This window comes from Electrona antarctica (assembly GCF_951216825.1).
Source record: "Electrona antarctica genome assembly, chromosome: 14".
Taxonomy (NCBI): domain Eukaryota; kingdom Metazoa; phylum Chordata; class Actinopteri; order Myctophiformes; family Myctophidae; genus Electrona; species Electrona antarctica.
In genome coordinates, this window is record NC_136795.1 from 39145950 (window position 1) to 39160409 (window position 14460).

The 14460-nt window shown below is 43.6% G+C and overlaps 1 protein-coding gene across 2 annotated transcripts; it reads right to left on the reverse strand.

The window, feature by feature from the left end:
- Nucleotides 1–9041: 9041 nt before the first annotated feature.
- LOC306936878 (uncharacterized protein) lies at nucleotides 9042–13669 on the reverse strand. Of its 2 annotated transcripts, none has more exons than XM_079520528.1 (3): nucleotides 13544–13669; nucleotides 13081–13184; nucleotides 9042–9544 (listed from the first exon to the last, which is right to left on the reverse strand). In XM_079520528.1, exons 2-3 carry the CDS (start codon nucleotides 13182–13184, stop codon nucleotides 9106–9108), a joined length of 543 nt encoding a protein of 180 aa, XP_079376654.1. In that variant the 5' UTR covers nucleotides 13544–13669; the 3' UTR covers nucleotides 9042–9105. The 2 variants fall into 2 exon arrangements, with proteins under 2 accessions (XP_079376654.1, XP_079376653.1); XM_079520527.1 differs by having other exon boundaries at nucleotides 13081–13191; nucleotides 13553–13665.
- Between the last annotated feature and the right edge of the window lie 791 nt (nucleotides 13670–14460).

The window sequence follows — 14460 nt, forward strand, 5'->3', positions numbered from 1 at the left end:
AGTTTATCCCTCTATATTATGTATGGCTTGTATGCAAATGTAATGGTGGCGGCAAGCAAAAACCTTTGATCAGGGCTTCTTTGTGCATGCCAGTAACCAGTTAATGCTGCAAAAGCATAATGAACCTAGCAGGGAAACGGCAGGATTCAGATTGTAGATAGAATGGTGGTTAGGAACTCAATAATGTCTTCCTGGAATGTATAAATTACGGGAGCTATGCCTCAGTGGCGGCTTTGTTTTCCGGAGGTTAATGAAAGCCTCCGTGCAGATGTTGCTGTATATAGACCTATCATTTGGGTAAGACAGAGAGGAGGTTTTGACGATGTGACAACATCAACATTGACATTTCTGCCAGAGAGATGGCAAAATGACGCGTTAAGAAGAGTCTAATGAGTTATTGACCTGTAGGAAAAGATGAGGCCTCCTGTCACTGTGTCACTTACATACAGTACTAGCACCGTCAACTCAACTTCACATCGCAGGTTCACATGTGTAAAGAAGTGTGTGAAATTATTTTTATGAGGTACAGAAACCGAAAGGTATATGAATTCCTACCCTATTTAACACCTTAATTGCCCAGGGTTATTTAATCCATTAAATAAATGTGCCCAGCGATTTATAGCAGCGGAGCACTTTTACCGACGGACCGGATGTTATCCCGGATGTGGATGTAGCAGCAAAATGTAGCCAAAACACTCTAACGGCGATCGACAACAATGGGAGGTATGATTAAATCTAACGCGACTAGCGACTGGACAGCGGGGGGCGGTCTAACACAAAATCTTTTCTTAGAATTAGACGGGATGATTTAGGTCGAGTTATTAACGTTTGATATCATTAATCTCCGTCTTGTTAATCAATCTCCATCTTGGGCATCAGGGCATACTAATTAACAGGACGGAGATCTCCGTCTGGGGCCCTTACACTGTTTATGCATTTTGAAGACATAATAAACTTTCCAAGTCAAAAAATGTTCAGGTTTCGGCGTGAAATAGGCTCTCACTTTACCTCTCTCTCTCCCTTCCTCTCTCCCTCTCACTCCTTACTACACCCCGGACTCCTCTCTCTCCTTCACTGATCGAGCTCTAGTCTGACCCATAACTCTCCTTCTCTCTGTTTCTCTCACTGATTGAGCTCTGGTTTATAATATAGACACAACTACCATGAATGTCTTACTTACTGAGCAGTATAATTAGAACATGAACCGATAACGTCCTAATCGGTAGAACTGGCTTCTCTCTGCTGGACCCTGATTCTGCAACGTCGGGTTGACGTTCTGTCAAAATCTGCTGTGTCGCTTAAGAAGAACTTGAACGCCATCCAAGATTCCCACATGCTGTATACTGCTGTGGAAAGCTGCCCCAGCGAATGAAAAGGTAAGGTAGGTCCCACTGGGATTTCCTGGCAGCGTAAGGGGAGTTGTTGCACAAGACACAGCATGTGCCGCTGGCTGCCAGCCTCGCCATTACACACCCATTTTGTGAACTGTCAAAGGTTGCTATTTTGCTCCTTCCTTTGCGGCTCCCAGATAAACTACAAGTCTCCTCGGCCAGGAATTCCACCACGCCATCCAAATCAGCTGCTGTTTGGCAGGCAGGATCTCGTCCATGTTTGACTTGGCGAGTTCCTTGATCTGATAGATCTGTGATCCAATCAATATATTGATTAGTTATGGATAATTTAGTTATGACATCCTAGGCAATTTTAGCATGTCCTCTTCCTCTATCCATTTTTCATGTGTATATGGTTAAAGTTAGGGGTGTAAAAAAAAAACGATTCGAATTAGAATCGCGATTCCCGGTATGAACGATTCAAAATTGATTCATAACTTCCAAAAATCGATATGAAATGTAAGCTTACCCTAATCACAGTAAACATAATTTTCAAGTTACTGTAGTATAGTCACTTCAGTTGGCTGGAGTAGATTGTGATGAAATCCTATATGTATTTTATCGAGAATCATTTTGAATAGAGAATCGTTTTGAATCTGGAAAAAAAAAGCTTCTGAATCGAATCGTGACCCCAAGAATCGGAATCGAATCGAAGGACACCCAAAGATTCACAGCCCTAGTTAAAGTACTTGCAGTTCACAGACTGCGTTGATTGTGTTTTTCATCTGTTGGGCTGTTAACCTTGGAATAACTTTACCGTATATGCCTTTAGAGTTGCCTGCTTAAAATGTCAACAACCCTAGTTGCCCAGGGAACTACGCAAGTCATGATGGTTGACGTGATGACGCTTGACGCAAACAGACCTAACATCCCATAATATGTACAGTATATAACACTGTATCAATGTTTAACACGTCAGGGGAACATATCTGGAGCTATGCCTTTCCAACGCTTGTAAGACCTCATCTCTGGAATAAACCCAAATAATATTTTAACAAGAGGTTTCCTCTGGGTTATTGATTTGGTCTATAATTTATACTGTCAGATATGAACCTGGACTTACAAGGTTAAATTACACTAACAACCACCACCTACAGTACATGGCTGTCTCAGTTGTTTGCTCAATACACAATGCATGTGTTATTGTTAAGTGTCGCTGACGGAAAGATGCACATTTATCCCGTTAGGCGTAGAGATGAAATATTATGTAGGAGCCAGCAGGGCAAACACTTCACTTCAAAAGGCCCAGCGGAATACAATGTTGAACAAATGGCACTTGCTATGCATCTCATGTCTATGAGGCATTATAAACATGCATGGAAAACACTGTGGTAAAACATTGTCTCTCTCTCTGCCTTCTTATTTAGGCTGAGCCCAGACCTTTACTGCATTGCTGTATGCTTGTTGGATGAATGTTGTGTAGTGTCATGGCCGCCCCAATGCATTTCCAATGGAGGTCACATGGTTTGACACAACATTTGTGTTGTGTGAGGGGGAGGGGGCAGTCGAAACACAGCTGAAAGCCATACAACAGACCATGTGACCTCCATTGGAAATGCATTGGGGCGGCCATGACACTCACAACGCTGTAAAGGTCTGAGTGAGGCCTTAGGCTGAGCTCACACCTTTAATGCACTGCATTGCTGTTGTTGTGTAGTGTCATGGCCGCCCCAATGCATTTCCAATGGAGGTCACATGGTTTGACACAACATTGTGTTGTGTGAGGGGGAGGGGCGCAGTCGAAACACAGCTGAAAGCCATACAACAGACCATGTGACCTCCATTGGAAATGCATTGGGGGCGGCCATGACACTCACAACAGCAATGCAGTGCATTAAAGGTGTGAGCTCAGCCTTAGGGTGTACATCAGGGTTCCCCAATACATTTTCATCAAGGGCCATATTTTTCACCAGTGGTCCTTGAGGGGGTTGCAGGTGGTCCCCAGCTAAATGATGGAGAGTTGGTAACCAAATGGACCCTTATAGATCTTTAACTCTTGAGAGTGTCAAATTAATTCATTTTCAGGGCAAGACCCCATTTGGAAAGATATGGCAGGGTTCTAGCAGTGATTCTCATCATTTTAATTTGAAAGATGCCCAGTTTGACATGCAGAGGCTACTGAACCCCATTTAATGCCATTGATATCTGGGACCTCAATTTATTATAACTTTTGTACACTCTCCATTTGTACACTTGAGTGCCAAAATACCTTGAATATTATTAAGGATTACTGTCATTATGGTAATCTGACACTTCATATCGCACACACCACACCTGTAACTTTCATTAGCCCTAAAAATAAACAAAAGTCTTCCAAGGGCCACAAGGGGACGCCTCACGGGCCGCCTATTGGGGAACCTTGGTGTACATAAACGGTGGTTTCAACTACCACGCGTCCCAGCCCACCGTGCGTCCGACCCGCACCGAGGTGTGCTCCTTTACAAAGGACTCATGGAAAGAATATCCATTTATCAGGTTACATTTTATAGTGGGAATGCAGGCTCTATTAGCTCAATGGTAAAAACAATAAAAATAAAAGTATTTTTTAACTTAAAGGGATAGTTCAGAATTGTTTAACTTAAGCTGTATGAAATACTTGCCCGAGTCCCGTGGTAGGAGTTCTGCTCTGGTTTTGGTGAAATACTAAGTAGTTCCGGTCATTTTGTGGGGGGCACAGGGGGCCACGCATTAAAAGTAAATTAATACACAAAATGAGTGTCACTTGTATTGTTGACCAATTTCTACCATATAGTGCAACTTTCGTTCATTTTTGACCCCTCTATCACACTGAACTATGTTTTTTGTGTCCATATCACTACGCCCAAAAAATCTGTTCAAAATTGAACGAAAGTTGCGCTAATATTTTAGAAATAGGTCAACAATACAATTGACGCTAGTTTTGTGGATTAATTTACTTTAAATGCGTGCCTCCCGCAAAATGACCGGAACTACTTAATATTCACCAAAACCAGAGCAGAACTCCCACCACGGGACTCGGGCAATCAATTAATACAGTTGCAACCACTGTATTAATGGTATTTATTAAGTATTTCATACAACTTAAGTTCAATAAATGTCAATAAATAAACTATCCCTTTAACCCATTTTGGGCTGGAACCCCTTTTGGTGTTTTACAGTTTTAAGCATTACGTTATACTTTAGCTATTGAAAAATAGCAGATCTACAAGCTCATAGCGCGCCACCGAGTGGCGCGCTACGAGCTTGTAGGTCTGCTATTTTTGAAAAATCGTGAAAATGCGGCACAAATCTTTGAAAATTGAACATATATTCTTTCAGAAGTTACATGTATGTTATGTGCAGTTTTAATGTTGGTCTATAGCAGAAAGATTTGGACCTGAACCTTCCATGAGAAGTATGGTATATACCACTCCTCCCTGTTCAAAGTGATGCGTTTGAAGCAGTGGGACATGCAAACTGAGCAACCTCTGTACCACAGTATGCCATACATAGAAATATCTTCTGTATTCTAATTCAAAGCAGTCGATATTATTTATCTTTAAGGACTTTGTTTGCCATTCCAGACTCAATCAACAGACAAACGCAAATAGCTTCAACAGGGAGGCTTATATTATTTCTCAGCCTGCGATGTCAAGGCAAATACAGATGAGCCCTTGTGCGTTTCATTAAGCTATGCACCCTCGACTCGTCCACTGGTAAGCCGTCCTTTGATTTCAATTTCTAAAGGTGCCAGTTTAAAGCTGGATGCTATTGAAGCAGACAGGGGCTTTTTAAAAAAAGGCTGGATTTATAAACGAACTAATCGGTGATCTTAACACGAGGCCTGCCAGGAACATAGACACGTAGAATAGCGTACGGTGCCACACCCGGAAAAGCCGGTTTAACAGCGATGTATTATTTAATGTATGTTTTAATACGATCTGTTTTCAGACGGATGTATCTCCAGAAGCGACATTGCAGGGGTCGCTTTGTCCCAGACAAGCGTTTTCAACGGCCTGTAGCAGGCGCTGTGATACTCGCGGTCCACTTTTTCCACCACCGACCGAGAGAACAAGCACCAGCTTCGTCAACACACACGGAATGGTTTCATAGTAAAATGCGACTACGGATATTTGGCTCTTCAAAGTAAGTGTCACGCGCGATAAAACCCTGGCAGGACGCGGCGGAGGGATTGAATAATGGTAGCGGTCAAACGGTTAAGCAGATTTAGTGAGGGGGGAATACCACGTCAGCTGGACTATGGGCTTATATCCCACACCTCAACGCACCTTCATGCTGGCTCTGCCCACGGGAGACGTGGTAGGCCTTGATGTCTAAGTAGTTCCCTACGCAATTGATTCCAGAACCATTAGCTTCTCTTAGTACATCTCATACAGACACTCGTCACAGCTCGAGGCCAGTGGTAGGGAAAAAGTACTCAAAGGTTTTACTTATAAGTAAAGGTATATCAATACTGCAGTGTAGAAATACTCTCTACTCTCTACAATACTCAGGATACTCAGGAAGTATTGGCTTAAAATGTACTTAAAGTACCAAAAGTTAAAGTAAACTCATTGTGCATAATGTCCCATTTCAAGTTTTCATATGTCTAAATATCTGTTGAAAATAGCAGATCTACAAGGTCACAATGTGTGGCATCGCAATGCATTGTGGCTATTTTCAAATGGCTGAAATGTATATAGGGCTGAAGTGTTTGTTTTGAAATGTATGTTTTGTAATAATAATCTAAATCTATAAAGTAACTAGTAGGCTAAAATTTTCAAATAATTGTAGTGGAGTGAAAGTACATTTGCCTCTGAGATGTAGTGGAGTAGAGGTCAAAGTATTGGACATTGGACAAACAGTACTCAAGTAAAGTACAAATAGCTCAACATTATAGTTAAGTACAGCAGTACTTAAGTAAATATGTACTTTCCACCACAATGACAATACGTATAACAACTATATGCAGAATAGAGAATGCAGCAGCTCCACAAGCTCACAACCCATCGCAACCTTCTAGTTTTGACCAATGTTCACCTATTTTTGTCAGATGTTTCCTATATTTCGAATAATAATTCACTATATAATAATGAAATGAATTGCATTCATATAGCGCTTTTCCAAGTGCTCAAAGCGCTTTACAATGGTTCATTTATTCATACATTGGGAGGTGAAGCGGCGAACAGTCGACGCCAGCGTCCTCACTTCACACACCAATGGTGGCAAGCTCACACCGACCAACTCATTGGAGGCAATGTAGGGTTCAGTGTCTTGCCCAAGGATCGGGATTCGAACCGCCGACCCAGGGATCATTGGACGACCTGCTCTACCTCCTGAGCCACAGCCGCTCAATGGGTTTTCTGAAACTCTTCCCAGCAAAACGAGCCTCGTCTCCAAGCTTCTCTTCAATTCTTAGAATCTGGTTGTACTTGACCAGAATGCTCAGAGCGACAGGGTGAAAAACACAAAGTGTACAACTCTTTTAGCGGTGGATCACTTGGCTTGTGCGTCGATGAAGAACGCAGCAAGCTGCGAGAAGTAATGTATTAATTAGGACATGCCCAGAATAGGGACTCTATAGGGTTCATGTGGTAAATTTAACTCTGGGAGTGTCATTTCACATGGATAAATTAACACTACAGATTTGACTTGTTATGAGTACGTTTGTGGAGCGTGAGCAAACAAACATGAAGCTACAGTAGATCTCAATGGTAAAATGTATTTTGTTGAGTATATCCGCTGCAACTTCTTCGGCAAACATCTTGGAAAGACTGCTGCCCGTGTACGATTCTTCTGCACAACAGAAATGTGTTCATTGTGTTCACTGAGCTTAGCTTGAAAAAGCTTCACAACCGTGCAACGCTTAAAGGACCACTTCACCACTTTTCAACCTATCTTCATATAATAGGTCCTCACTAATAATCATGATAAAATGGCACGATTTTTTTCTACTCAGTCTGTGTCTCATAGGAGGGCTGTGGACAGTTCAGAAACAGTCTTCCAGTGACATCATCATTAGGCAGATTCTTTTTTAAACAAGATTTTTTTACAAAAATGTTTAGATTTTCATTATCGTGAGAACGATGGCTTCCATTTTTGCATTGCAACTTTTCAGGACTAGAAAGCCTGCAGTTTCTATTAGCTTGTATTCCCCATCGATGATGTCACTGGAAGACGGTTTCTGAACTGCCCACAGCCCTCCTATGAGACACAGACAGAGTAGAAAAAAATTGCGCCATTTTTTCAAGATTATTAGTGAGGACCTATTATATGAAGATAGGGTGAAAAGTGGTGAAGTGGTCCTTTAAAGTTGCATTCGTAGAAAAGGGAATACATAGCATTGCTCCTTATAATAATTATCTCTATGCCGTGCACGGATCACGGTAATATGCACTCTTCTTCATAGGCCATGGGTTTTTTCATGCCTTACAAATCATCTTTCAAGATGTCTCGGTTAATTGTCTCCCTCCTGAAATAAGTCACGGAGACGTCTCAATGTGTTGTGATAGTTACGTTATGGATATGAGGTGAGTCAGATGCTAATGAGAGATTATTTCAAAGCAGTTGTGAACAATTAGAGAATTGTGGCTGACTCTCAATGCCTCATTAGTGAGGGTGACTCTTCAATTACAACACTAAATACCATGCAATAATGAGTTTAGAGTAGAAAGAAATAGAGAAAATAATGGTACATTTGATTGACAATGAACAATATACAAATCAAACCGATGCCCCACGACGAGCAAACCTCATTAGACATTCATGCCCCAATAAAGTGCGATAGTTCTATATGCTGGGGGTCCCCGAGCGTTGTGGTGTTTAATAAACACTGCTGCTTAAAATGGGAAGTTAATTTAGGTCTTCCTACAAGATCCAAGATGGGAAAAAGTCATGGCAGAGGGAGGTGACAAACAAGGATATATATTTCTTAAGTAAAAGTCTCAATACTGCAACGTACAAGTAAAATGTACTTTTAAGTAAAAGTGCAAAAGTATTGGTATAAAAAATTCAAAATGCACCAAAAGTAAAAAGTACTCACTATGCAAAAATGTATACAATGCTTTTGAAAATAGCACATCTACAAGCTCACAACGGGTCACAAAATGTATTTAGGACTGAAGTGGTTAATGTATGTTTTGTAATAATCAAAATTTACAAAGTAACTAGTAACTATAATGTATTATTAAATTGAATAAAATTATGTGCATAAGTTGGGGAAAAGAAAACCACGAACTCTCATACAGAGTAACACGAGGATTGATTTATTATTACAAACTGAATGCAATGTATTTTATGCAGAGGTCAAAGAGCAATAGACAAACTAATGGACGGGTTGTGATGTTTCAGCCGACATTACACAATAATGTTTTAAGAAATCCTTTAACAAACGGTATCATGCTACAGTAGATTCCGCTACTACAGTGGTTCTCAAAGTGGATTCCAGGGAATCTCTAGGTTCCTTTAGGGGGTCTAAATTGGGGCGCAGACATTGGTCCGACGTGCAACAGTCCGACACATGCGTGGCCGGTTAAAACTCACTCGTGGCTTCCCTGTGAGGTTAGGGTTAGGGTATGTGGTTGGGTGTCGGACTAATGCCTGTCGGACTCTTAGTACTTAGCACATGCACCCGTCTAAAGTCTGTAACTCTGACAGTGTACAAATAGAACTAAATGGACCCTGTTCCATTTCCACACTGTCAGAGTCAAGGGGAGAGTGTGACATTTTAAAGTTTGAGGACCACTGCGCTGCGACACTATCGCCCCATTTTATCATAGAGCTCCACCTTAACAATGGCCTTTCCTATACTGGACATGGTGGCCCTCAGGTCAAAAGGCGTGGCCCCCCTGTACTCCAGCCCGCTGCCGTTGGCCTTATCCACTCGGACGAACTTGCTGAGGTCCTCCGTCCCGTCGTACATCTGCTCGTAGAGCGTCTTGTCGCAGTCGCGGGACGTCTCGAAGGCGCCCACGGCCAGGCGGTTGGAGTAGAGGTTGCGGTCGAAGGGCACGGAGAACATGACGGCGACGCGCTGGGCGCACGTCCTGCTCTGCATGTGGAAGAGGTCGTAGGTCAGCAGGCCCACGGCGCCCGACGCCGTGTTGTTGTCCTTGGTGAAGGAGCACACCTCGGTGCGGGTCGGACGCACGGTGGGCTGGGGCGCGTGGTAGTTGAAACCACTGCTCATGTACACCCTAGAAGAAGGCACAGAGAGAGAGAGAGAGAGAATGTTTTACCACAGTGTTTCCAAAACCTTTCCATGCCAGGGACCCCCAGAAAGTGCCATTCCAACTCTTCATGCGTTCCTGATCTTTTCACTGAAGATGTTCTGAAAATACATGTCTTCCCTGCAGGTTTTATTCACTGATTAGCCTATAATGCTAATTCTACTGCTTTGCTACTGAGAAGAAGTGTCCAGCAGAGCAACTATATGATCTATGCAGGGAATCTGAATAGAATGAACATATCACACGTTGGCAAATGCTCCCATTTATCACTGACGTTCTGTTTCTGACAATGCACTGACAATCTACTGAACTGTTCTGTTACTGACAATGCACTGACAATCTACTGAACTGTTCTGTTTCTGACAATGCACTGACGATCTACTGAACTGTTCTGTTTCTGACAATCTACTGAACTGCCAATGGTAGGACATGTGATGTTCTCAAACGGCACATCTGTATAGCCGTTAAAAATAAATACAATTATGGCAAAAAGAGCAGATCTACAAGCTCACAACGCATCACATTGAATTAAGTCTTGGATATCATTTATTATTATTATTTTTCTCTCGTTTTCCAATTGGTGGCCCCTCTTTGAAACCCACTGCTTGACCACTCTGCACCTGAACTACGTTCAGTCTCAACCTGCTCCCCGTGGACTCTCCCCGTGGACTCTCCCCGTGGACTCTCCCTGTGGACTCTCCCTGTGGACTCTCCCCGTGGACTCTCCCCGTGGACTCTCCCCGTGGACTCCCCCTGTGGACTCTCCCTGTGGACTCTCCCCGTGGACTCTCCCTGTGGACTCTCCCCGTGGACTCTCCCTGTGGACTCTCCCCGTGGACTCTCCCCGTGGACTCTCCCTGTGGACTCTCCCCGTGGACTCTCCCTGTGGACTCTCCCCGTGGACTCTCCCTGTGGACTCTCCCTGTAGACTCTCCCTGTGGACTCTCCCCGTGGACTCTCCCCGTGGACTCTCCCCGTGGACCTCTCCCCATGGACTCTCCCCATGGACTGGACTCTCCCCGTGGACTCTCCCTGTGGACTCTCCCCGTGGACTCTCCCCGTGGACTCTCCCTGTGGACTCTCCCCGTGGACTCTCCCCGTGGACTCTCCCTGTGGACTCTCCCTGTGGACTCTCCCCGTGGACTCTCCCTGTGGACTCTCCCTGTGGACTCTCCCTGTGGACCTCTCCCTGTGGACTCTCCCTGTGGACTCTCCCTGTGGACTCTCCCCGTGGACTCTCCCCGTGGACTCCCCCTGTGGACTCTCCCTGTGGTATCTCTCCCTGTGGACTCTCCCTGTAGACTCCCTGTAGACTCTCCCTGTGGACTCTCCCCATGGACTCCCCCTGTGGACTCTCCCTGTGGACTCTCCCCGTGGACTCTCCCTGTAGACTCTCCCTGTGGACTCTCCCTGTGGACTCTCCCTGTGGACTCTCCCTGTAGACTCTCCCTGTGGACTCTCCCTGTGGACTCTCCCCGTGGACTCTCCCTGTAGACTCTCCCTGTAGACTCTCCCTGTGGACTCTCCCTGTGGACTCTCCCTGTGGACTCCCCCTGTGGACTCTCCCCGTGGACTCTCCCTGTGGACTCTCCCTGTGGACTCCCCCTGTGGACTCTCCCTGTGGACTCTCCCTGTGGTATCTCTTGGAAAACGAAACAACGTTTTTCTAATGTTCTGTTTTAGAAAAAAACAAACATTTGTAACAGAAGGATGCCACGCTTTGTAACTTTTCTAGAGAGTTTAACTGCACTTTCTGAGCGTTGGAGGGTTTTCCAGGGTGAAACAGCTTACGCTGATGGATGGAGTGTGACTGGGCAAGTACTGCTATGGACTTGTAAGCAACAGCGAGTGAACCTGCATGCAATGTGCAATGAGGCGGCGTCTGTCACTCCATGATGGATAGCTGGATGTTCTCACACATATGGAGAAAAAAAACACCCGTCCAAGAGATGGGCTATACCCTGCCAGGCTGCCAGATATGGATAAATGTACTTGAAGCATGATGCCACTGACTAAAGAAAATAAATAAATACATAGTCTAGAGTGAATATGGGCTTGCTTGTTTCTTTGTTTACACATTTCAAACTTCTGAGTAGAACAAAATCTGAATTTAAAATTAAACTGAACCAAATAAAGTTAAACCAGTGTTAAACCAGTTAGTGAATAGTGATGAATAGTGATAGTGATTTGATCAATGCATAAAAAAAGTGCAATTAAAGTTGTGTATTTATTTCTTTTACTATTTTTTACTATCATTCTTACTGGTAAATTATGGAACTGCATTTATGCCCGTTTAAAATCAGACTCATCTCGTTTGCTACAAACATTCAGTATACTCTGGAAGTACTGGGTGTTACTGCAATAAAAACAATGACTTGAGGTTTATACTGTACTGTATGTATAGAGTATTCACCCATGTAGAATTGTAAATAAAATAAAAAATAAAATAAACATAAACCTGCTAGGCTAACCAGAACAATATCATGGGTGCAGGCATTCATTTCAATGGTAAATGGTACATTTTTATAGCGCTTTTATCCAAGGCGCTTTACATACATCTATTCACCCGTTCACAGATACATTCAGACAACGATTGCGGAGGAAACCATGCCACGCACCAACCAGCACATCGGGAGTCAGAGTTCAGAGTCTTGCTCAAGGACACTTTGGACACTAACTCCGGGGGAGCCCAGGGTCGAACCGGGAACCTCATGGTTCCCACCCGGCTGCTCCCGCATGGAGCAGCCGGATTCTTCTGATGGACAGTCTCTTAGGGATGAGTACCAATAATTAACCACGGCTCCTTTTTATCTCCTTAAAGTTAAATGAAAAGGCCATCTGCACACAGAGTCTTCAACCTTTCAGTCAGAGACCTTCATCGAGGCTTTGAAGAAGGCCTCTGACCAAAAGCTCACAAATTATAGAGATCCTTGCACAGATCTGAGCGTGCGGCTGCACTTTTCATTCAGTTTGATCTGTTCTAGCTACAGCGTCTCTGCTAAGTCTGATACTGGGCGAGCAGTGACATTTTCTCTATTTTGACTGCCTCATAAATGAAATGGTGCATTTATATAGTGCCTTTATCCAAGGCGCTTTAAATAGATTGTGCACGCACGCACGCACGCACGCACGCACGCACGCACGCACGCACGCACGCACGCACGCACGCACGCACGTACGCACGCACGCACTCATACACCGATGGCAAAGGGAACCATGCAAGTCACCAGCCTGCAATTAGGGGTTCAGAGTCTTGCTCAAGGACACTTCAACTCTAACTCTGGAGGAGCCTGGGATCGAACGCCGCTCTACCCCCGAGCCAGTCCCGCCCAAATTAATTCCATCCCACCCTCTTTGGATTGATGAAAATAATCAGCGTACATATATTTTTTTGACTGTCCAGTTTGTGTTTTCAGCTCCTCAGATTGAGCATTTTTACTTTTGTTTTGTTTACAACTTGTAATTGTGGTACTGTACGTATAAGTTAAGTGTTTCCAACTTACTTGGGGTTGATGAGGCAGTAGCTACTGCTGACATTGGTGATTTCAACGGTGCAATGTCTGTTAGTAGTGAGAGTGGCTGACACAGCCTCAGCAGTTTCTGGCATCTTGGCTGGAGAGCGGGAGAACAGGACATAAAGTTTATAATATAGTCTTTCTAAGCAGGTCACTGTTCATACGCGTATAGAGTAGAGTGTGTCGAGTCCTTGTATAAGAGGAGAAAATTGTATAAACACTATAAACACTTAAATGTTTTGACATTATTTTCTCCTTGATATGGTGACTCTCACGCTAAAATATAGTCACACCACCACACCAGAAGGGTTATATCACATATACATTCACGCAAACAGTATATGCACACATAAAATAATACTGCCATCTGCTGCCGTCTCAATAAACCTAGTCTAACAGGATGATTAAAACACATCATCACATCTAAAAGGGCTCTAAAAGAAAGTTAAACATATTCACCTTTTTTTTAGTTGAACACTTTCCGCCACACCACGTCGTAGCAGAGATCCCGTACTTTTAGATCCCACACAGAGAGGTGGAAAGATCCCCGCTTTCAGACTTCACCTCTATAGTTAGTAGTTGTTGCAACACAAACACGGGCGTGTCCACACACGCACCCAAGAAGCAAACACTGGCACTGCCACTCATCCAACAAGCCATTTCTGTGAGATCATTATTTGCTGGTTTTACGTCTGTTGCCAATGTGTAGTCGCTGGGGTAACGGTAACTACATGTACAGTCACTATACCTACTGTATAGTACACCTACTGTAAATGGAATTAAATAAGCTGTGGTTGTACAAAAGGATAACAAATTAGGACATAAATTCTGGTGAGAATTGTGCGTGAACAGCTGCTGGAGAAGGAGAACTCAACGGACTTTGTATAATGAGAAACATTCTCAAATGGAGAATGCTTCCAGGAGAGACCAGATGAAACTCCCACATGATGATGTGCCACTAAGCAAGGCACTTGACCCCTGCTGACCAAAATAACTGTCCAACTCGTTCATTTTGTATTTGTCCACAGACACAGGCAATGTTGTTTGTACCGTAGCAATGCACCGGTTCCCTTCTTGACATCAGTCTTCAATATATTCACTTTAGAAATGTACGTTTGGCAAAGGAAATAAATAAATGATTTATACACACACACACACACACACACACACACACACACACACACACACACACACACACACACACACACACACACACACACACACACACACACACACACACACACACACATGCAAGTTGAACTTTCCATTAACTCATACGTCATGCAGGGTGTGTATGGTACATATACTATATAAACAGTACTGAAGAACCTCATGGAACATTTCATGCTCCAACTTGACTAGGATGAA